This window comes from Lampris incognitus, chromosome 6, assembly GCF_029633865.1.
Source record: "Lampris incognitus isolate fLamInc1 chromosome 6, fLamInc1.hap2, whole genome shotgun sequence".
NCBI lineage: Eukaryota > Metazoa > Chordata > Actinopteri > Lampriformes > Lampridae > Lampris > Lampris incognitus.
The window spans coordinates 6,618,310-6,642,301 of record NC_079216.1 but is presented as its reverse complement, the minus strand read 5'-3'; the positions used below and the strand labels follow the sequence as shown (position 1 = coordinate 6,642,301).

Here is a 23,992-nt window from a genome sequence, read left to right as displayed (position 1 = left end):
CAGGTTTCTCTGGGGGAACGTATGCGTTATGTGTGGAGGTACATTAGGCCTTCCAGCCCTCCACCCAGTAGCACTGCCAGTTGTGCGTCCTTCGATGCTCGGCCAAGCCGGAGGCGAATTCAAACTGTGAACCTCAGCAAATTAGTCCGTTGCGCCCAACAGATTGTATAAAAGAGTGGGACATAGTGCTTGTGACATCACCCATTGGTTTCTGAAGGGTCATTTTGAAACCTAGTTTAGCTTTATGCTTGTCGTCATCTTGCCAGTTGTTGGAGCCAGAAAATCCAAGCTTAAGTAATGGGACGGACCATGGGTGGAACTGAGGTGGGCCTCAGAGGCAGACAGGTTGACAGACCCGTCAATCAAGAACTCAATGTGCCACTCTTTTAATCCTTAACATTTTCTTAATGGAACAATAATTTGATAATTGACTTTGTATTTGAAAGTAGGACGTATTTGAGTTGAGAATTCTTTCATTGACTTACATTGCACCGGAAGATTTTTGGAGCCAGCCACCTAGTGGCCTGGTTAAAAGCGCATCTTACTTAAGGCACTTCCACATTGACTTCAACTTTAAGCCCTAGTGGTCGCCGCTTGGCTGCACCACTCAGGCGCCCCCTGGAGGTATTTTTTTATTTGCTACCGTCATTTTGCCTTGCTTGGTTTTGGTCCAATGATGTTAGCATACATGTGACGTGTTTCTTGTATAGTTTCGAATCAAAGGGTTTACAAATGATCTGAGCCCTGTACACCACAACATAATTTATCAAATTTATCAATATAGAGCGCAAAATGCTAATAATGGATTACATTTATATAGCGCTTTATCTAGACACCCACAGCACTTCACAGTGAAAGGGGAAACTCACCTCAACCACCACCGATGTGCAGCACCACCTGGGTGATGCACGGCAGCCATTTTGCACCAGAAGGATCACCCCACATCAGCTTGAGGCTGAGACGGAGGAGTCATTGGGTTAATTACATGGGGGGATGATTAGGTGGCCAGATGTGGGGATGATTAGGTAGCCAGGTTGGGAATGTTGCCAGGACACTGGGAACCCTTACTCTTTGTGATAAGTGCCCTGGGATCTTTACTGACCACAGTGATTCGGGACCTTGGTTTAACATCTCAAACAAAGGACAGCCTCGCCTACAGCACAGTGTCCCCATCGCTGCAGTGGGACATTTTTGTTGTTAATGGGACTAGAGGGAAGACTGTCCCCTACTGGCCCAACAACACCACTTCCAGCAGCAACTCAGTTTTCCCGGGAAGTCTCCCAAGTACTAGCCAAGCCCACACCTGCTTAGCGTCTGTCATCCAGCAGAACTGCGGTACATGTTGGTATGGCTGCTGGTGTAATAAATACTAAAACTTCATAATACTGAAGTTTACGCATGCAGTATGGGTATATGAACCTGCATCTGAGTGGCTTTTGCAGCTAGAAAAGCGCCATATAAATGCAATCCATCCGTCAATCTCAGAAGGAACATCGGAATATCAGAAAGAATACCAAAATATTTTACATACACATTTACTTATTATGCAGATGCTTTTATCCAAAGCGACTTACAGTGGAGTCAGTCATTCACAGAAGGAATCAAGTGTAGGCAACCGGCATAGTGGAGTAATACACAGTAATTGTAGTATTATTGTTAAGTCTATATGCACCCTAGATTCTGAGGCGATAATACAGAAGGAATGATCAGGAGCAAACATAAAATCTCAAATCAGAAACTGGAAAAAAACTGCTGGGCAGGTTTGGTTTAAAGTGACAGCAATTTAACAACAGATCTGTCAAATCTATTTGGGGAGAGGGTATAAATATCCCAGAGGTACTCAGGAGTGTTTATCACAGCCAATTAAGGTTGAAAAAAATCCACCCATCCTTCCATTTAGCCGTTTATCCTAATTAGGGTCGCAGGATGTTGGAGCCTGCCCAGCAGTCATTGGGCAGCGGGCGGGGAGACACCTTGGACAGGCCGCCAGCCAGGCCATCACAGGGCCGACACATTGAAAAAAAATGTTAGACCAAATTTAACACTCCTGTGTGATCCGTCAGCGCCATTTCTAAGCTGGGGAACATCATGAAGGCGAGTCACCACTACGCACACGTGCACTAGCACTAGATATACTACATATGGGTATGATATGGACATGTTGATGTGAGTCTGGATTGGGGTTGTGGTAATCTGGTGATATAACTTAAATGTCATCATTCCCTGGTCTTAAAGGCTGCACTACAGTACAGTGAGACAGTTTTCTGAACTTACTTGACTGTTTTAGCCGAGTGAAAAGAACTATGAATGTCTCTGCCTGCTTGGTAATCATATCCACATCACTCTTCTTCTTCTTCTTCGTCTTTCGGCTTGTTCCGTTTCCCAGGGGTCGCCACAGCGGATTCGATAGTTTCCATTAGTACCCTGTGAGGGCACAGCACCGATGGCGGTCGTTCTTAACCCAGGCCTTGACCGATCCGGTATGGTCTTGTCAAGCCACGTCATGATTTGGCAAAAATGATCATTTATCTACATTTTCCTGAGTGTAAATATCCTACGAAAGCACCAATAGCGATCCTCCAAAATATCACATGATCAATATCGAGGTATTATCGTGATATTTGATTTATTTTTTTTCAATATTTCCAAGCCCTAACACGCACCATCTTCTGAACACAACGTCGCCAGACGAGCACGCCCTGGGCAGTCAATTTCAACTCGTTCAATCACGCCGTGTACAGGCCTCCGTGCCGGTTGGCAACTAGCAGATTAACACACCCAACATGGAGGGCAAGTCCTAAGAAAGGTTCTAATTTAAGAAATAAAACCCAAATGTATTTCCTTAATAGCTGCAGGGCATCAGTCAGACATAAGGGGGGTGGCGGTAAAGCTCCAAGTGGCGTTTGCGGTATGAGTTGGTCATTAGAATCGGAGGGGGGACGTGTTGATCATCCACTCCAAACTGTGCTTCACCCCCAGACGCCCGCTCACTCGTGAATTTTCAAGTGATTGATAGTGCATGTAGGGGCCAAGCCCAGCAACAAAGAAGAACACTTCTCGCTCGGGCTCTCAGCAAATCACGACCCTCATAACACAGAGGAATCATGAGTAACCGACGCCATCGCCCATTTTGGAGTTGCAGGAGGCAGATGGAATGATAAGAGAGTAAATGAGCGTCAAAAGTGTTTCATCTAAAAAAATAAATGGAAGACACGCGGAGAATAATAATTCTGCAAGAGCGTGGATCTCGGGAACAAAATTGGAAAGCTTTGTAGATAAAAGAAATAGACGGAAATAAATAAAGAAGTAACTTTAAGAAAGCACAAAATACATGTGACAGATTAGAGAGTGCGTGTTTGAACAAAAATGAAATGAGACGAAGACCCAAAAAAAAAAGGCAAAAAAAAAAAACGCAGAAAAAAAAAGTTCAGAGGACAGCATTAAGTGGATTATTTTTAGCTTGCCCCCCTCCATATTTCTAAATACACCAAAACCTTCAACAGCACTTTTTCTTACCGAGCTTTTGACAGATTTGGGTCTCCTGCTCTTTGGTGATCTGGAAATCTGCTGCAATAATTGGCAACTTAACGCTTCGTTCTCACTCTCGGGCCCGAGAGGCGAGCAGCAGGCAGACAAATAACCCAGTGTGTTTACTTGTTTGACTCTTCGCCTCTGGTTGCTGTGAGAGGTTATTTTGCTCAGAACGTCTTCAGTAGTTCCCCTGTCAGACTAAAAGTTAATTATGTCCTCTTCGTATCTCCGCACATTCAGATTAGACTGAAATCAGTAATCAAACTCAACTCCTCACGTCGACAAACCGTGACGACGGCATATTTTGTACGACTAATATGTTTTTATATCTTTACCCACCCATAAATGTTGTCCGTTGTCTCAAGAACCGAGAGGGCGTCCGCGCTGGTGTAGCGGTCTAAGCATCGGCTTTGTGTCGATGCAGTCGCCCAATGGGGACCGGGGTTCGCGCCCCGGTCTCGTCAGATCCGACTATGGCCGGACTCGATGAAGCAGCAATAATTGGCAATGCTGTCTTCGGGGGGGGGGGGGGGGGGCGGAGTCGGCTTGTGTTCGTCACATGAATGCATCTGTGTGTGTGGGGGAAAGCAGTGGTTCGGCCTGGAGTCGCCTTGTCACGGAAGTGGGGAGGCGTCTCCTTCGAGACTGCCGGCCGGAGAGATGCAGTTGGCGAACGCACGCAGTACGAGGGTGGGTGTTTGAACCAAAATAGGGATCGATTGGCCACTAAATTTGGGAGAAATCAGAAAAAGAAAAAAATAACAGAGGGGGCGTGGTCTAGCCCTCATTAATATTCATCAGCTGACCTTCGAGTGACACAAGCAAGCATTGTGATTAAGGGTGGGTGGGGTTTCATATTTTCATAATTTGATCTGATTGGCTGTATGTAAATGAGTGACTGATGACGTCATGGCCACAAAATAAGATCGGCTAACAGAAGATGAACTAGGGGCGCTTTTTTAAAAAGAAGAAAATAGGAAAAACTCCATTTTTAAACTTTGCATTAATACACTTTGTTTCCCCGCAGTGTTCCGACTTTAAATTATTGCCCATAAAACAATTATGAGACACACACAAGGCTGGCTGGATAACAAGGTAGAAAGTTACTTTTCTTTGTTTCTGGAACAAATCTCAACTTTAAGTCTAAAAAGTCGTGCATTTATTTCTCTTCTCCCTGCGCTTATCGCTCCACAAGGCGCTGAGAGGGAAACGATCACTACTTTCAACAGTAACCTCGTTTCCATCCAAGGTTTGGATGTCAAATAAAATCCCCCAAATTTGCCGAGAAGTTTCTACACTTGCTTGAAGTGGACGAACTTCTTATTTGATAAGAAGAAATGGGACAAGTTGCAGTTGAGACACGTTTGCCGAATAAAAACATGAAATGTGAATAGAATTTAACCACGTGATCTTTATCATCTTTTTTTTTTTTGGATTTTCCCCCCTTTTTCTCCCCAATTGTATCCAGCCAATCACCCCACTCTTCCGAACTGTCCCGGTCGCTGCTCCCTCCACCCCCTCTGCCGATCCGGGGAGGGCTGCAGACTACCACATGCCTCCTCCCATACATGTGGAGTCACCAGACGCTTCTTTTCACCTGACAGTGAGGAGTTTCACCCGGGGGACGTAGCACGTGGGAGGATCACACTATTCCCCCCAGTCCCCACCCCTGAACAGGCGCCCCGACCGACCAGAGGAGGCGCTAGTGCAGTGACCAGGACACATACCCACATCCGGCTCCCCATCCGCAGACACGGCCAATTGTGTCTGTAGGGACGCCCGACCAAGCCGGAGGTAACACGGGGATTCGAACCGGCGATCCCCATGTTGGTAGGCAACGGAATAGAGCGCTACGCTACCCGGACACCCTAGCTTTTTCATCATCTTAACTGCTCCGTCGTTATGGTGGTTGTGGAAGTATGGACATGTGATGTAGGACACACAGGCCTGCGTTCAGGGCTTCATTCGCTTAAACTGACCTGATGGAAACGCACCTTAACTCGCATGAATGTTTGCGACATTTAACAATTCACCTGAAATGTACTCAAAAGCTGAATAGAAACACAGCTGTTATGTCTCCATATGTACAGTACGGATAACACTCCATTACCAGCCATAACACTCAGCGGTCTTTTGTGCGTCTCTGAGATACCGCCAAAATTATGCCCACCCATGGAAGTCAGTGGTGGGAAAACTACAACCCTTACTTCCTGGTTTGCCACTGCCTTCTGTGGGCTTCGTCAAAATAGGCTGAAGTGTATAAAAAACTGTGAATAACTGAAGACGGTGACTCATGGGTCATCTGCCGATGACCTCACAATGCCGCGGCATTTCAGGGACGCACAGAAGCCTGTTTATTTGCACGGCTGCTAACGGCTCGTTATCCCTTCATCACAGACATATTACTGGAAAGCGTGACTGGTTCCCTTAAAGGAAAAAAAAAGGAAGAAAAAAAACAAACGAAACCTATGAGCGCACTATATCCTAAATAACAAGTCCTCCATTTCTTCTCCCGTTTTTCTCACACTTGCTTTGGCTGCGGGATTATTTGTCTTACAGCGATCTTTGGTTTTGCTCTTCGTTTCTCCGATGGGTGTTTTTCAAAAGCTCATAATGAATAATCTAAAAATAAAAACATGATTTACTTCTCAGGAGATGGAGAGAAAAAAACTATTGTGAACAGCGAAATTGCTCCTCTGGCTGTGTTTTAGTATGCTCTTGGGCATAAATAGTATGTAGCTAAGCGGCCTGATCCTCCATCTGCGTTGCATGGCTGCACAACAGGCCAGTATGTTCTGTTTTCAGTCCCATGGAGCGCCGCTCAGTTGGCGTCGCTCTGTGTGTTTGTGTATTGGTGTGCTAGATTTTTCTCTTTTTTTCCACGTGTGTGTGTATATACATAGGCGTCTGTATGTAAAGTAAGGGGCTAGCAAGCCCGTCAGAGTGTTTACTGTTATATGCTCTGCTTTCCTTCACATCTCATTACATAATCTGGCTCACTTCTCCTTTCCAAACATCCTCATCGCTGCACTGAATTGAACCACATCCTCCTCAACCGGCTGCAGCTCAGGCAAATATAACCTGGGCAATGAGACGATGAACAGACACCCTGGGTAAAAAAAAGAAAGAAAAGTATCTATCTATCTATAGGAAGAGTGAAAATAAAGAGTGAAAATTAAATAAAAAAACACGTGTTACGGACCGGAGGAGGAGGAACACTTTAGTATGGGGAACATAAAAAAACTTAATTACTAGTGAATTAGTAATGATCAAGATGTCACTTTAGTATGGGGAACATATTCTAAGTAACAAAAACTTAATTTACAGTAATTTAACACTATGAACACTTGTAGTTTTGTGTTTTGTTATGTAAGAACAGACCATATTCATTAAGTGTTAGTAAGGGAGAATAACTCTTCTTGTGGTACTACCACCTTATAAAGGCCATACTAAGCAAAGCATATTGAGATGGTACTACTAATAAGCAATACTTCTGAGCTTATAGAGGGAAAACTCATAGTTAATGGCTTACTGGTTGTATAATAAGGCCATGCAGAATAAGGCATTAATGAGTACATAATAATGACCAATTAAGAGCCAATATGTTGCTAGTTTGCATGCTAATAAACACCTAATTAATGGTGACTACGTTCCCCATACTAAAGTGTTACCGAAGGAGGGCAGTTTGAGAGGATGGGGTCCCTGGTCGTGCTGCACATGGAGTTTAACAGAACAGTGAAGCTTCTAGCAGAAGCAAAACAAAAGGCAGAAGAAAAAAATGCCACTCTAACAAGCCTCTGGGGACCTCAGCCGCTCGGCTCTGAAGGAGGAACAGCTTGCCTGATGCAAAATGCATTGAAAGACCCCAACAGGAACCGTGCGATACCGTACATATTATCCCGTCTATAGGGAAGGCTTTGTGTGCCTGTATGGATAGCTGCTATACTGTACTGCCAACTCTCTGTCACAGTGGGGCCATGGAAAAAAATAAGATAGCGGCACCATAAGAAGACTTGGCCCAGGGAGAGCAACTAGAAATATCTCACCTATTGTAGACACGCAGGTAGCAGCTCATGCTCAAACACCCAGGACGAGAGGTTCTGCTTCAATGAGTGTAGTAGAATCAGAGACATGGCACTCAACTATCTGTATAGAAATACACTTTATTACAATTATCCCGATAAAGCATGTGACGTATCAGTCGCTAAGACCTTCATCAGACATGAAATAGCAATGGCCAGTTATTTCGGATATACTGCTCCAATGGAAGCAGTGTATCTGATAAAAGTAATAGCCGGTCTTTGTGTAACCAAAGTGAGAGCTGTGTCCGCATTCTCGGCACAAAGTCAAACACGTTTTCGCTGGGTGTCGGACTCCGTCAAGGTTGTCCCTTGTCTCCGATTCTGTTTGTTATATCCATGGACAGAGTCTCAAGGTGCAATCAAGGTGAAGAGTGTGTCTATTTTGGGAACCTCAGAATTGCATCTCTGCTCTTCGCAGATTATGCGGTTTTATTGGCTTCATCAGAACATGACCTCCAGCATGCACTGGGGCAGTTTGCAACGGAGTGTGAAATGGCCGGGATGAGAGTCAGCACCTCCAAGTCTGAGGCCATTGTTCTCTACCGGAAAATGGTGGATTGCTCCCTCCGGGTTGGGGATGAGTTGTTGCCTCAAGTGAAGGAGTTCAAGTATCTCAGGGTCTCATTCACGAGTGAGGGTAGGCTGGAGTGGGAGATTGACAGGCGAATTGGTGCAGCATCAGCAGTAATGCGGACGTTGTACCGGACCGTTGTGGTGAAGAGGGACCTGAGCCGGAAGGCAAACCTCTCAATTTACCAATCAGTCTTCATTCCAACCCTCACCTATGGTCATGAGCTTTGGGTAGTGACCGAAAGGGTGAGATCATGGATACAAGCGGCTGGAATGAGTTTCCTCCGTAGGGTGTCTGGGCTCAGCCTTGGTGATAGGGTGAGGAGCTCGGACATCCGGAGGGAGCTCGGGGTAGAGCCACAGCTCCTTTGTGTTGAAAGGAGCCAGTTGAGGTGGTTCGGGCATCTGATTAGGATGCCTCCTGGGCGCCTTCCTTTGGAGGTTTTCTGGGCATGTCCAACTGGGAGGAGACTCCGGGGTAGACCCAGAACTCGCTGGAATCACTACATGTCCAATCTGGCTTGAGAACGCCTTGGGATCCCCCAGGAGGAGCTGGAGGGCGTTGCTGGGGAGAGAGACGTCTGGAGTGCCCTACTTAGCTTGCTGCCACCACGACCCGACCCCGGAGAAGTGGCTGATGATGAGATGAGATGGAAGCAGTATGTCAGGCACGTGAAGACCATATTAACAGATGTGGTGAATTAGCAAAGGAAAAGGAAGCAAGGCGAGGTAGAAGAGGCAGACTAGAATGAATTCTCTGTAGAGAAGCCGTTTCAATCGGTCACCATCTTCTAAAAGCTGCTGGGGATTAAGTTCTTGACCAGCAAGACTAGACTCATGTTTTCAATGGGAAGTCATCTATATCTAAAGTCCTGGAACACATATTATCTTTTGCATTTCATATTTTGGAACACGTAGTGTTAAAGTTTGTTCCCAAGGATGCTGTCATCACAGAAAAAAATTGCTTTTTTCACAATCCATGCTTGATCACATGCCGTATTTATCATCTCAGGAATCACTGAAATTACAACATTTAATTGAAGCCTGGTATAAGGCGGTCCTCTACACTTGTGTCATGGTATCAACTGTAAACAATCATGTTGTCCATGTTTTTAACCAGACTGTGTGATCAGAGCTACTTTAGCCTAAACAAAAGATGACCCACTCAGAAAATGGTCACCAGAGACACTTGAAGCTATATTTGCTCATTTCAATAAAGACTCGTGTCCATACTAAATGGAAATTTATCGAATGCAACTGACGTGACATATTTTTAGAAAATCAAGACTGATCGGATCGCTGCTGTTTCAAGTGGGAAATTTCAAATTTCCTATGTAATGCATTTATGCTATTTACTTAGCAAAAAACAAAACAAAACATGGATGCCCAAAGGAAATATTTAAAATTGAAATATCTTTATGCTATATTTTTTTCTTAAAATGCAATTACTTCCTACAAGTAGGATATATCTAGTTATTAGTTTTGTTCCGCCTTTCTTGCTGTGATGTCATCAGTGCTCAGGTTGGAGCTTGTTTTTTTTACTACTTCCAAGCTGTCTTGAACACAGCATAATACACAGTGTCCCAATGGGCAGTACCAAAAATGAAGTTGATGCCAAGAGGGCAAAGCACAATCCTATTTCAAATAAGGCACACAAAAAAAAAAAGTGTGTGTGTGTGTGGAACTGCCAATGCAAGGGAAGGAAGACACGCAAGTTTTTGAGTTGAACTGTTTTGAGTTGAAACTGCATAGTTAGTGAATACATATCCATTTATAGAAATATAATCATGTTTTTCTAAACTGAGCCCTTTGGAATAGACAGTGTAATGTGTGGATTCAGTAACGGTCCAGTATGGCTGATTCACACCTGTTAGTATGATTTTCCGTATGGCGACAAGTCCATGAATACTGGGGTGGCATCCCTGTGCCCCCGTCCATAGCATTAGTGGTTGTGTCAGGAAGGGCATCCGACGTAAAATTTTGCCAAATCCTCATGCGGATTGACAAGACCGCCATCGGTACTGTGCCCTCACAGGGTACCGATGGAAACTATCAAATCCTCTGTGGCGACCCCTGGGGAACAGGGAACAAGCCGAAAGAAGAAGTATGGTTTTCCATTGTCTTGGAGCAGCATATCTGCAGTCTGTTTATTGTTATTTCATAGATGAAGGTCTGAACAACGGAAATGTTACATGCTTTTTTTCTGGATTATCATAATACAGAATATTTTATTCAGACAGATCTGTGCTTCATCCCTCATGGATATTTTCAACACATACCATATCTTCATATGAAGGGAATTCCCTGAGGCCCTGTGCAAACTCCCAGCTATTTTTTAACCTTGTTTTTTGGCAGGGATTGTGTTGATTGTTTTGGGGGAACATGCCTGTTCTTGGCGTGTTTGTTATACATATTTGCATCTGGGTGCTGACCAGTAAAACCAGTGCTCTCTGGTATTGGACATGTGACAAGTCAACTGGAGTGATTGGTGTCTGGCACTTCCCCCAAGGGTGAATTGATGCGGAAGGAGAGGGGTTTTGCACACAGTATAGATGAGTGGTTTCCACAAATGTCCCATGCACTGAGGACGTGACAGCTGTGCATGTTCAGATGATGGCAAAGCAAAGAACAAGGCTGATTTGGAATATTTATTGTGCTGCAGTTGCCAGCATAATCACAGTAATGTTCTTGAAATTAAAATGCACCAGCAGGGACTGCTCTCCAAGTTGAAATTCCACTCGTTTCTTTTAGTAGTCATTTACCAACTTGATTTACTCATAATCCATAGAAAACAAGTCTACACGACGCAGTTCAGAGGGTGCTCTTATGTGCATGGTTAAGTCTCCCTGCACATAGAAGCAGCTGAAATCAACAGTTTTACAGCCATTTTTGAGGCAGATTTCTGGGCGGATGAGAGTGAAGACGCATTTTCGAAACCCTTGTCATCAGCAATGATCCTGTCTTTCATTTCAAATTTACCCCAAACGGACAGATATTAACCCTCATGTGCCGGTCCTGTGTCATGTCAGAAAACAACAGCTCAGATGACTGTCACAGTCTCATTCGGCAGACAGGAGACAGTCACACTAGCTGCAAAACCAAAGATACATTTCAAAGGTTATTTCAGGTCTATGATAATGTTGGGTTAGTCCAAACTTGGGGGTTGTCCCGGGTCGTCCCACAGTCTGTCCCGTGGTTTGTATGTTCTCTCCGTGTCTATGTGGGTTTCCTCCAGGTGCCCCGGTTTCCTCCCACAGTCCAAAGACATGCGGGTCAAGTGAATCTGCCTTACTAAATTGTCCCTAGGTGTGAATGAGTGTGTGTGTCGGCCCTGCGATGGACTGGCGGCCTGTCCAGAGTGTCTTCCCGCCTGCCGCCCAGTGACTGCTGAGAAAGGCTCCAGCATCCCCGCGACCCTGAGAGCAGGATAAGCGGTTTGGATAATGGATGGATGGGTGGCAATTAGCATAAATTTCACATCTAATAAGTTCAGATTTACGTCACTAATCAATAGGCTGAGACAGAGACAAACTACACCCAATATCGTCCGCCGCTAATGAGGAGTCGTGCATTCGCAACAAAGTGAATTCAAGCTTGTTTAAGCAAAACCGTGCTAGCCGCCATTAATCTCATTCAATACGAGTGTACAGACTGCTGTGGTGGAGGTTCCGGTGGCAGCCTTGCAGTGAAACCGCGAGTGTGGAAGACGGATGTTCCACCATTAACTCCCATGATGCACCATTTACCGGCAAACTCTTCTTCTGTGGTCCCACATCCACAGAGAGCTGACGAGGCAAAGCTCTATGCAACATTTCGCTTCATGAGAGAGACTGATTTTTCAGTCACGCAATCAGATGAAGACATTTTAACAAGAGAAGCAGAGAAAATACGACACGGACCAGTTTAGAGTTTCACCGCGCGAGAGAGAGTGTCGCCGTGTGCTAACTGTAATAATAGACAGCACAAGGAATTGGATCATGTACAACAAGGCGTGGGTTTTGTAAGACATTACTGTATTTATTGCCAAAGGACATGAGAGAACAAGGAGGGAAAAGTTTGACTAAAAACCAAATCAAGTATCTTGATAACTCAAATGTCTTTGCTTTTGTAAACGTATGCTGTCTCCTGAACGATATACATATACATGTTATCTGTTTTGCTTTTTTCTTTTTTCAATTTGCTTTTGTCTATAACTACCTGCTACTATTATACTAAGGTGCGGATGACATTGTGATCTGTAGTGAGAGTAGGGTGCAGGTTGAGGAGAGCCTGGAGAGGTGGAGGTATGCACTGGAGAGAAGAGGAATCACAGTCAGTAGGAGCAAGACAGAATACATATAGGTGAATGAGAGGGAGGACAGTGGAATGGTGAGGATGCAAGGAGTAGAGGTGACGAAGGCGGATGAGTTTAAATACTTGGGGTCGACTGTCCAAAGTAATGGGGAGTGCAGAAGAGAGGTGAAGAAGAGAGTGCAGGCAGGGTGAAGGGGGTTGAGAAGAGTGTCAGGAGGTTTACAAGATGGTAATGAGACCAGCTATGTTTTATGGTTTGGAAACGGTGGCACTGATGAAAAGACAGGAGGTGGCAGAGTTGAAGATGCTAAGATTTTCACTGGGAGTGATGAAGAAGGACAGGATTAGGAACGAGTATATTAGAGGGACCACTCAGGTTGGACGGTTTGGAGACAAAGCAAGAGAGGCAAGATGGAGATGGTTTGGACGTGTGGAGGAGAGATGCTGGGTATACTGGGAGAAGGATGCTGAATAGGGAGCTGCCAGGGAAGAGGAGAAGAGGAAGGCCAAAGAGGAGGTTTATGGATGTGGTGAGGGAAGACATGCAGGTGGCTGGTGTGACAGAGGAAGATGCAGAAGACAGGAAGAGATGGAAGCAGATGATCCGCTGTGGCGCCCCCTAACGGGAGCAGCCAAAAGTAGTAGTAGTAGACTATTATACAAAGATGATCTATCTATCTATATATACATATGTATTATGTATGTATGTATGTGTATTACTCTCATAATTCATGTTATATCTAAATAGGTTTAGACAAGGACAGGCTGGATTTACATATACAGTAGTCAACATAACATAGATTGTGTACTGGCCATTTTTCTGTTGTTTTCTGTGGTTAGGCTTTTGATTTTTGCACTTGACTAAGATACGTATGGCCTTTTCTCACTCTGCTCACTTAATAATTCTAGATGTAGAGAAAATCTCGTGTGTGTGTGTTTATTATGCAAGTGCCAGACCAAGTCAAATTCCTAGTATGAGAAAACTTCCTCCACGAACGAACGAATTCTGCTTCTCATTCCACCTGACGCCTTATCATTTCTCTCCGTGTCTTTTCCAGGCAGACTTGACTCCCAGCAGCAGCCATGTGAACTTAGGGTCCCCAGGATTGGCTGAATCGGACCGCTCCCCTCCCCCCTTCCCTCCTGCTCCCCCGCTCCTCCCGTGTGAGGACGAGAAGATGACTGTCACCAGTAGACAGTCCTTCAACGTCCTGACGGTCATCTTCCTCCTGCTCTCTACTGCAGGTTTGTCCATGTGTGAGTGTGTGTGTTTGTGTGTTTATCTCTCTATGCCTTCTGCATCTCAGAGAGTCAAGCTGTCGATGTGTGTTGGTGTTACAATAAGCCGTTTCCATCCAACTGTTAACAGAATTTTAAGCAAACTTTTTTGGAAGTTGCAAAAAATAAAATTCAAATTAGATGCGTTTCCATTAGCTCTGTTTAAGTGAATGAAACCCTGAGGGCATCCGGGTGGCATAGCGGTCTATTCCATTGCCTGCCAACACAGGGATCGCTGGTTCGAATCCCCGTGTTACTGCCAGCTTGGTCGGGCGTCTCTACAGAAACAGTTGGCCGTGTGTGCAGGTGGGAAGCCAGATGTGGGTATGTGTCCTGGTCACTGCACTAGCGCGTCCTCTGATTGGTCGGGGCACCTGTTCAGGGGGGAGGGAAAACTGCGTGTTCCTCCCACGTGCTACATCACCCAAGCGAAACTCTTTACTGTCAGGTGAAAAGAAGTGGTTGGCGACTCCACATGTATTGGAGGAGGCATGTGGTAGTCCGCAGCCCTCCCCGGATCGGCAGACGGGGTGGAGCAGCGACCAGGACAGCTCGGAAAATAGGGTAATTGGCCAAGTACAACTGGGGAGAAAAAGGGTGGGGGGGTGAATGAAACCATGTAGTTTTACATGTCCTATGTCATATGTCTAAATTTCAACACCTACGAAAAAGATGAACCAGTTAAGATGAAGAACCAGCTGATTGTGTCATTAGTTCTTTGATACACCATGTGGTACAACATGTGCACATCATCAGTGATGAGCCCAGGGTCATCACGTGTTGCGGGTCTTAACATCGGACACCCTAACCCGGGCAACCCAGCTGAGGGAGATCAAGCCCTAACTTTTGTCCCGGTAGTATGCCACTGCCTCTTCACCCAGAGCCAATGGGAAGCCTTTTCAGCGGCTTCCAATATGTTTCTAATGGCTCTTCTTTGCAGCCCACAAATCCTGAAGAATTCCAGGACCCAGTGTAGAGACTGGCCTGCAAAGCTCACTTCAACTGACTCATAGTGGGCCTTCCACCCATTCCTACGACACCCAGCTACAAGATCTGCATACCTGTCTCTCTTTCTTTCTTGTGCCTCCTCCATCCGGTCTTCCGAGGGCACAGTTAGGTCTAGCAAAACCACGTTGCCACGGACATCAGGACCATGTCTGGCCTGAATATGGTGGCTGCAATGGTGTCTGGGAACCTCAGTTGTCTCCCTAGATTGACTAGGAACTACCAGTCTTGCTGTTGCGAGTAGCCTACCATGGGCCTTTGACTGAGCCTGAAGTTTCTCCCCTGCTCGAACAAAGGCAATGGTGCACTTTGTTGGGTGTTGCTGCTTGCTGTAGCTGACGCCAGTGCAGGTGGTGTCTGCTACTGCCCGCTGAACTTGGTCATAGTGGTAATGATACTGCCTCTCTCTCAAGGCCTTTGGACAGCAGCTGAGGATGTGCTCCAAGGATCCCCTTTTCTGGCAGAGTGGGCAAGCATGTGAGTCCGCCAGGCCCCAGCTGAAGAGGTTAGAAGGGATCGGGAGAACATCATTCACTGACCCGGACCAGGAATTTGAATTGGTTGGGTTCCGCCTTCTAGAGTTCTGCCCAGGTGACCTTTCGGCCGGTTGTATGCTCCCACTTGGTCCTGCTTGCACATACCCACCATTCTGCTGTAGTGAATTTCCTCCACCTCTGTACATGCCTACTCCTGGATTAGCTTACGCCTCTCCTTTCCTCTGGCTTTACCGTAGTAAGGTCTTGAATTGCTCCTGAGCCCGGCCTGACCAGTTGCCACAATGCCCATCAGGATGCTGTGCTGCAACCTTGCCTCAGTCTGCTAAACTGCCTCCTGGGCGTGCCACTTCCTTCCTGTTCTGACCTCAATACCCACATAGGCTGTGGTGTAGGCAGAAATCACAGTGTGGGTGGGCACAGAGAAAATCAGCTGGGCCTAAACCATCGAAGACCACTCATACTTAATAGGTTCTGAAATGAATATGTAAACCAAAATAGGCCATTACAACTATACTTGCCTGAGTGCATGGCCATTTAATCATACAAGGCTTATACATTATCAGGTAAGGTTACAGGCACCAAGATGAACATTAACAGCATCGCATAGCCTGGCATGGCGGCCACATATTCACACACACACAGCTGACAGACCCAACATCATTATTAATCAAGCATATGGACAGAGGTATACACAAGGCCGCTGACAATTGGGGAACACCAGGTCAGTTGTCCTGGGGTTTGGGTCAAGGGAGGGTCCAGCTCCGATGGCTCCCACAGCCGCCGCCGCCGCTCTGTCAGCCCTTGGAGCACACAACGACGGACACACCACTGGAGCAGGGGGACCCACGCAAGCCCGGTTGGGATTGAGGTCCAGACTAGAAAAGAGGTTTACATACACACTACCTATGGGTGTGTACTTAAACCTTTCCCTTAGCATGCCTCAAAGTTTTGACAAGGCTGCCTTCTCTTCCTCACTTGCCTTTCTGTACTGGCTCTTGAGCTTCCTCAGTTCTTGTCTAAGTTGGGCGATCTTGACTTCCTGTTGATTTGGATTTGGTCCTGTAGTAGTTTTGGTGTCACGATTCTCCTTGATGCCGAACCTCTCCTAAGTGATACTGATTATGAAGGTGCTCATTGTCTGGAGCCTCTGGTCCACGTCACCCTGGGCTGTTGCTTCAAGGACTGATTCCACATCTTTGTCGAACTGGTGCCACTCTGACTCTTTGTTGGCAGCAGGGCACAAAACCTGGCGATGTTCTGATGGTCTACTTTGGAGTTTAGCTCACTGTGCTTGGAGATTCAGGGCACTGTGGGATGTCGCTGGGCCTAGCTCCTCCTCCCTCTCACCAGGTACTATATCAGGTGCTGGCACAGACTGCACTAGTAGTCATTTGCTCATTAGCTTGGTTCATTACCAGTATATCCATCCATTTGGGGTGCTCAGCCTCCCCCCCTCTCAGGCACCTCTGAGGGTATTTCTCTGAAAGGCTCTTCGTAGCATATTTGTGGGTGCTCCCTCTCAAGAGCTGCAGCTTGGGATGCTAACCCTCCCTGCCCCAGTTGCCATCTCTCCGAGCTGTCCACTGTCTCTCCAGTCATCACACTATTCAAGGTTGTCATCCAGCATTTTCCTGGAAGTCACTGGCATTGCCATACTGAGTTAGTTCTTTGATGCACCATATAGTGCAACCTGGACACATCATTGGTGATGGATTCATTACATTATATTTGAAATTGAAATTCTTATTCTACAAATGCATTTAGCACGTTTAGTGCATAAACTCTTTATTGACAAAAGAAAAACCCACCTCAAGCGAGCATACTTTTTGTGGGATATTAACGAAGTCTGATCAGATTTTGCCATTCCATTCAGCTTTTCTGATGCAGTACTTCATACTGCACGTAAAATGCATGGAAATATGGCTAATGTCACCTCACCAGCAGGGGTGCTGCTTTGAATTCAGGGCCCACTGACAAGATGTGGTGGCTAGGCCTCCAGCTATCATGCATCTAATATACAAGGCTGCACAATGCAAAGACCAAAGGGCCCCTTTTTCTATGGGGCCCATGGAAAGTATTAATCTCTTTTCCCTCATTAGCGGTGCCCCTGCTCACCAGCACAATATGATGTCGTCCAGAGGGCTGCATTAGAATTTATTATGATCCATCACTGAGAGGGACAGGGTTGTAAAAATTCATAGTTTAAATTTACCTGTTATATTTGTTTTCCTGTTTACTGATACTATATTTCACGCTGCTTTTGTGTATATGTGGATTATGATGTTTAATGCCCATGCCACAATAGGGCTTACTAGGGCTGCTAGTAGTCTACATAACACAGTCACCAAAATAACTGTCTGCCAAATAGGATGTTTTGATAATGCTTTAGCATAAATGGTTACTTGGATACCCTTTTCGAGACGTACATTAATTTCACTATACGATATTTGCTCCACACCAGTGTATCCACACCGTTGAGAGGAATATAAGAGAATTTTCTCAAAAAGCCAATTAAGCTGATACCTTATGTTGATTCCATCAAAACAACAAATGGCATTTGGAATTATCCATCAGCGCTTTTAGAACTGGGTAAATGACAGAAAATTCTTGGCTAATGCAACCCCTGATGCCATCCATCCATTCTCATAAATGATCTGGGTAAGGGTGGTGGTGCCAATAGAGTTATCATATCAGCCCAGACAGTGTTCATTATAAACATAATTAAACCATCAATCACGATTTTTTGAGTTGTTGATATGCCTTCTACCAATGAAATATATCAATGTCAAACATAATTTTAACATCGGCCAAGTGAACTCCACCAATTGCTTTCAATAAAAAAAAAAAGTGATCATGCCACCCTCATTTGATTGAAATTTTCACCCCTTGCAGAGCTGCCCCGACCCGGTCGGTGATGTAGTACCGGAGATTTCGAGGAAGTCTGAGGTCAGTGGGCAGAAACTAAAAGTAAAGATGAGAAACTGTCAAGAGTCAGAAGTAAATCACCACAACCCCAGATTTAGAGACACAAACCCTTGTCCTGGCGGCACAACGGTTAGCATTGTCGCCTCACAGCAAGAAGGTCCTGGGTTTGAGCCTCGGGGTAGTCCAACCTTGGGGGTCATCCCGGGTCGTCCTCTGTGTGGAGTTTGCATGTTCTCCCCGTGTCAGTGTGGGTTTCCTCCGGGTGCTCCGGTTTCCTCCCACAGTCCAAAGACATGTAGGTCAGGTGAATCAGCCGTACTAAGTTGTCCCTAGGTATCAATGTTTGTGTGTGTTGGCCCTGTGATGGCCTGGCTGCCTGTCCAGGGTGTCTCCCTGCCTGCCGCCCAGTGACTGCTGGGATAGGCTCCAGCATCCCCACAACCCTGACAGCAGGATAAACAGTTTGGATAATGGATGGATGGATGGACACCCTTCTCCCACTTCCCCTTCAATCCCACTAGCAAGTATTGTTCTGATGTCTTCAATGGAGACAAGCTGAGACCATGTGCTGGATTACGCTTTAACAGAGCTGCAGATTTTCTACTTTACACATTTTCCATTATTAATCGTTTGAGATGGGCGGCACGGTGACGCAGTGGTTAGCGCAGTTGCCTCACAGCATGAAGGTCCTAGGTTCAAGCCCCGGGGTAGTCCAACCTTGGTGGGTCATCCCGGGTCGTCCTCTGTGTGGAGTTTGCATGTTCTCCCCATGTCTTGCAATCTTTACAAAGATGGAATTTTTCTATAATGCAACACACCGCTTTTAAAATTTACTTGGTACAGTGAAGAAGTTCAGACTGACATTACACTGAAACTGCTTTCCCCAGTAAAGAGGCCCTGGATCTCTCTCTTTTTTTGGTTAGCTCTCATAGTTAATGCAAGAGCCAAAGCCTTTTCTGTATCCCACATACAAGAGGTGTTAATGGAATTAACAAGATGGCTATGTTTACAACAGTGCCTTGAACGGGAACAGCTGTTTTTCCCCCTTAAAAAGCTCAAGAATTCCCCCTGTCTCCTCTCTTTAAAAACCTTTAAGTCGTGCGTGATTAGAGGACTTTATGGTCCACTTCCAATGATGAGGCGCTTTGCTTCCTTACTGCTACCTCGCCAACCTATAACTGTTGACCCCTTCTTTATGTCCCGTGGATTTATGGGACGTTCACTATACGGGCTGTTTTCAGAACCGTCAGACTGGTGAAAAATAAAAATGTCTTTAAAAAAATGTCAAATTCTCCCGGGGGACATTTATGAATACAGTGGCATAATTCATCAGTTTGCCAATTATGATTGGACCTGGTGATTTAAAGAAACATTTTGTCAAGTCAAAGGAATACAAAAGTGGAACGGTTTGCAGATTTTCAAGCCATGATGTTTGTATTTGACCCTGGATGTTGTCTAGTAAGTGCCAAACTTAAATGGGCAGTGTTTTCTCTCATTGTGAAATCGGCACTTGACGTTCAATATTCACATCCACCCATCCAGTCAGCATCTGGTCAGTTTGACTTCATAGAGGCAGGATGGCCAACCTAATGGAAGCAAGTTCATTAAAACTTACTACTACTACTACTTTCGGCTGCTCCCGTTAGGGGGCGCCACAGCGGATCATCCGTTTCCATCTCTTCCTGTCCTCTGCATCTTCCTCTGTCACACCAGCCACCTGCATGTCCTCCCTCACCACATCCATAAACCTCCTCTTTGGCCTTCCTCTTCTCCTCTTCCCTGGCAGCTCCATATTCAGCATCCTTCCCCCAATATACCCAGCATCTCTCCTCCACACATGTCCAAGCCATCTCAATCTTGCCTCTCTTGCTTTGTCTCCAAACCGTCCAACCTGAGCTGTCCCTCTAATATACTCGTTCCTAATCCTGTCTTTCTTCATCACTCCCAATGGAAATCTTAGCATCTTCAACTCTGCCACCTCCAGCTTCACCTCCTGTCTTTTCATCAGTACCACTGTCTCCAAACCATACAACATAGCTGGTCTCACTACCATCTTGTAAACCTTCCCTTTAACTCTTGCTGGTACCCTTCTGTCACAAATCACTCCTGACACTCTTCTCCACCCACTCCACCCTGCCTGCACTCTCTTCTTCACCTCTGTCCTGCACTCCCCGTTACTCTGGACAGTCGACCCCAAGTATTTAAACTCGTACGCCTTTGTCACCTCTACTCTTTGCGTCCTCACCATTCCACTGTCCTCCCTCTCATTCACGCTTACGTATTCCGTCTTGCTCCTGCTGACTTTCATTCCTCTTCTCTCCAGTGCATACTTCCAAGACTTGCATCACTTGCTCCTCATGCAGCTCATCACAGGCTGGACCTCGGCCCAAATCCCAGCGGGTGGGGGCATCAATGATGATAATACTGGGTTACATTTATATAGCGCTCTATCTAGACACCCAAAGTGCCTCACATTGAAGGGGGGAAACTCACCTCAACCACCACCAATGAATGAGAGCACCGCTTTAATCTGGTTTTATCAGGTTCCCAACAGGAAGGACACAAAAGGCAGAGACAAAAGACCGGCTAATCGAATTTCTCATAAGTGCACTCTCCGCTGAAGAGCTGTGACGTGCCTTTGCATCGACAGTGAGAAAGCTAAAACAAGAACGAGATGAAAGGAAATGCAATCTGCCAACCCTGAAGCAACAGTCTGAATGAACAAAACACAGAATCAGAGCACAGCCAGCAGGCAATAAAAGGAGTACAGTGTAGTGTGATGTAGTGTATTGTAGTAAAATTTAACTGGGTGTTATGTGGTATAGTATAATATAGTGTGGTAAGTATCATTATTGTTGTAATTATTATCATCATTATTATTATATTATATATTATTATTGTAGTATTAATTCAACGTAGTGTAGTGTAATGTAATATACTGCCATGTAATGTAGTGTGGTGTACTTTACTGTAACAATGTAATATCATGTAGTTTGGTGTAATGTAGCTTAATTTCATGTAATGTAGTGTAGTATAGAACATACCCATCCATAGGATTAGTGGTTGTGTGATGGACAGGTTGACGGACAAGACAAGACAGGAGTCTCTGTGGACTATGAAGTTTGCGGATGACATTGTGATCTGTAGAAAGAGTAGGGTGCAGGTTGAGGACAGCCTGGAGAGGTGGAGGTATGTACTGGAGATAAGAGGAATGAAAGTCAGTAGGAGCAAGTCGGAATACATATGCATGAATGAGAGGGAGGACAGTGGAATGGTGAGGAGGCAAGGAGTAGCGGTGACGAACGTGGATGAGTTTAAATACTTGGGGTCGACTGTTCAAAGTAGCGGGGAGTGCAGAAGAGAGGTGAAGAAGCGAATGCCGGCAGGGTGGAGTGGGTGGAGAAGAGTGTCCGGAGTGATTTGTGACAGAAGGGTACCAGCAAGAGTTAAAGGGAAGGTTTACAAGATGGTAGTGAGACCAGCTATGTGGCACTGACGAAAAGACAGGAGGTGGAGCTGGAGGTGGCAGAGCTGAAGATGATAAGATTTTCACTGGGAGTGATGAAGAAGGACAGGATTAGGAACAAGTATAATAGAGGGACCGCTCAGGTTGGACGGTTTGGAGACAAAGCAAGAGAGGCAAGATGGAGATGGTTTGGACATGTGTGGAGGAGAGATGCTGGGTATACTGGGAGAAGGATGCTGAATATGGAGCTGCCAGGGAAGAGGAGAAGAGGAAGGCCAAAGAGGAGGTTTATGGATGTGGTGAGGGAGGACATGGAGGTGGCTGGTGTGACAGAGGAACATGCAGAGGACAGGAAGAGATGGAAACGGACGATCCCGCTGTGGCGACCCCTAACGGGAGCAGCCGAAAGTAGTAGCGGTAATGTGATGTAACAGTGTAATGTAGTGTGGTGTACTTTAGTGTAACATAGTGTACTGTAACAGTGTAATATAATGTCGTTTGGTGTAGTGAAGCTTAATTTGATGTAGTGTAGTGTAGTACAGTGAAGTTTAGTATATTGTAACTTGATGTAACGTAGTAGTGTGGTGTGCAGTTCACTTTGTGGGTGAGTGAATGAGTGATTAAGTGAGCAGGTATGAGCGACAGTGATTTACTGATATAGGGAGTGTGTCGGTTATGCGGGCATGTTTAGTGGGTGGTTGGCGACTCCATCACCAAAGTAAGCCTTTCCATCATGATTTCATCATGCTGTCCTCGCTAACGGTGATACATATGTGGTAGATTGCATCTCCAGGCGAAATTGAACGTTGATTCTCCGCGCTATATCCAGTAACAGACTGTGACAGGATGCCAAACAGCTGATCCTGATTGGTTCCGAGCGTGTCAGACAAGTGTTTTTTTTTGGTCTTGGGTCCGTCATGATGTGTGTGTTAACCATCGTCAACGCTGTAAATTGACACTCATTATACTCCGGTCCATTCCTCTGACAAGATTGGTAATTGGTGATTGTCTGGAGAAGCCTCAGCTGCCACAGCAAGTTTCCCTGATTTCAATTACAGACTGAAACCCTCTTCCTTGCCACATTCCATATTCCTTCTCTATACTGAAGACCTTTCTGAGCCTCCCAGAGAAAACAAACAACGTCCGGGCGTAGTGTCCACAGTGGGAGACCTGAATTTCAAATTTGCCCTTTGAAAGGGTTGCTGGTTCAACCGACTGACAGCATAGATTGTGTCCAAGTGCTCTTGAGCAAGACACTTACCCTTATCTGCTCAGCCATTGTGCGTTGCCCTGGATGACAGCATCATCTATATTATTAAAATGTAAATGCATTTTTAAGTCATTATTCGCAAATGAATCCGACCTCCTAATGTTTCTTTTTTTCTGGATATTATTTCGTCACCTTCCTAAAATAATGGCCTTAGTCATATATTGTCATAACCTTTTTGTGTGAAATGATTAAGAAATATCATATATTCTATATTTGTTTCAGTTTATTCTGTTTTTTGAAAAACGTGAAAATATGACTTAGGCCATTATTCTAAGAAGGTGATGATTTTTACCTCTCACCTAAAAAAGATGCTTTTCTGTCTTTCAGATGAACTGGAGGCAGAATAATTCTAATTCTAAGCAACAGAATGAAGTGATTCGTCACTGAATTCCAAATCAATTCGGCACAGTGGCGCAGTGGTTAGTGCAGTCGCCTCACAGCAAGAAGGTCCTGGGTTCGAGCCCCGGGGTAGCCCAACCTTGGGGATCGTCCCGGATCGTCCTCTGTGTGGAGATTGCATGTTCTCCCCGTGTCTGCGTGGGTTTCCTCCGGGTGCTCCGGTTTCCTCCCACAGTCCAAAGACATATAGGTCAGGTGAATCAGCCGTACTAAATTGTCCCTAGGTGTGAATGTGTGTGTGTGTGTGATGGCCTGGTGGCCTGTTCACGGTGTTGCCACACCTGCCACATAATGACTGCTGGGATAGGCTCCAGCATCCCCGCGACTCTGAGAGCAGGATAAGCGGTTTGGATAATGGATGGATGGATGGTCACTGATCCGAGTAAACCTCCATACCAGCTGTTCTTAATCAGGTCCTCAGGTACCACCAATACAGTTGGTTTTCTGTTCTGCAAGGTAGTTCATTACATTCACCTGTTGTTTCAGGACTAAAACCACCCTTATAGAAGGCTGGACTAACTGGAACAACAGGTGGCTGTAATGAGCTACCTGGTAGAACGGAAAACCGGCAGTGCGGGTGGTACCTGAGGACCTGATTGTGAACCAGTATCCTAGATGACGAAGAACTTCCTTCTGGTTTCTCAGCGTTTTCAGCATCCCTAAGACTCCTCTCTCT

The 23,992-nt window shown here is 45.6% G+C and overlaps 1 protein-coding gene across 2 annotated transcripts in view; it reads left to right on the top strand.

Moving 5' to 3' along the window:
- Positions 1 to 23,992, top strand: part of shisal1b (shisa like 1b) — a 69,480-nt gene that overhangs the window by 19,243 nt on the left and 26,245 nt on the right. Inside the window, exon 2 of one of the 2 annotated variants that reach the window (XM_056282580.1) lies at positions 13,535 to 13,721. In XM_056282580.1, the coding sequence (XP_056138555.1) occupies positions 13,655 to 13,721 (67 nt within the window). In that variant the 5' untranslated portion in view covers positions 13,535 to 13,654. Of the gene's footprint in view, positions 1 to 13,534; positions 13,722 to 23,992 lie in introns of those variants that run through there. The other variant, XM_056282579.1, reaches the window with a different exon arrangement.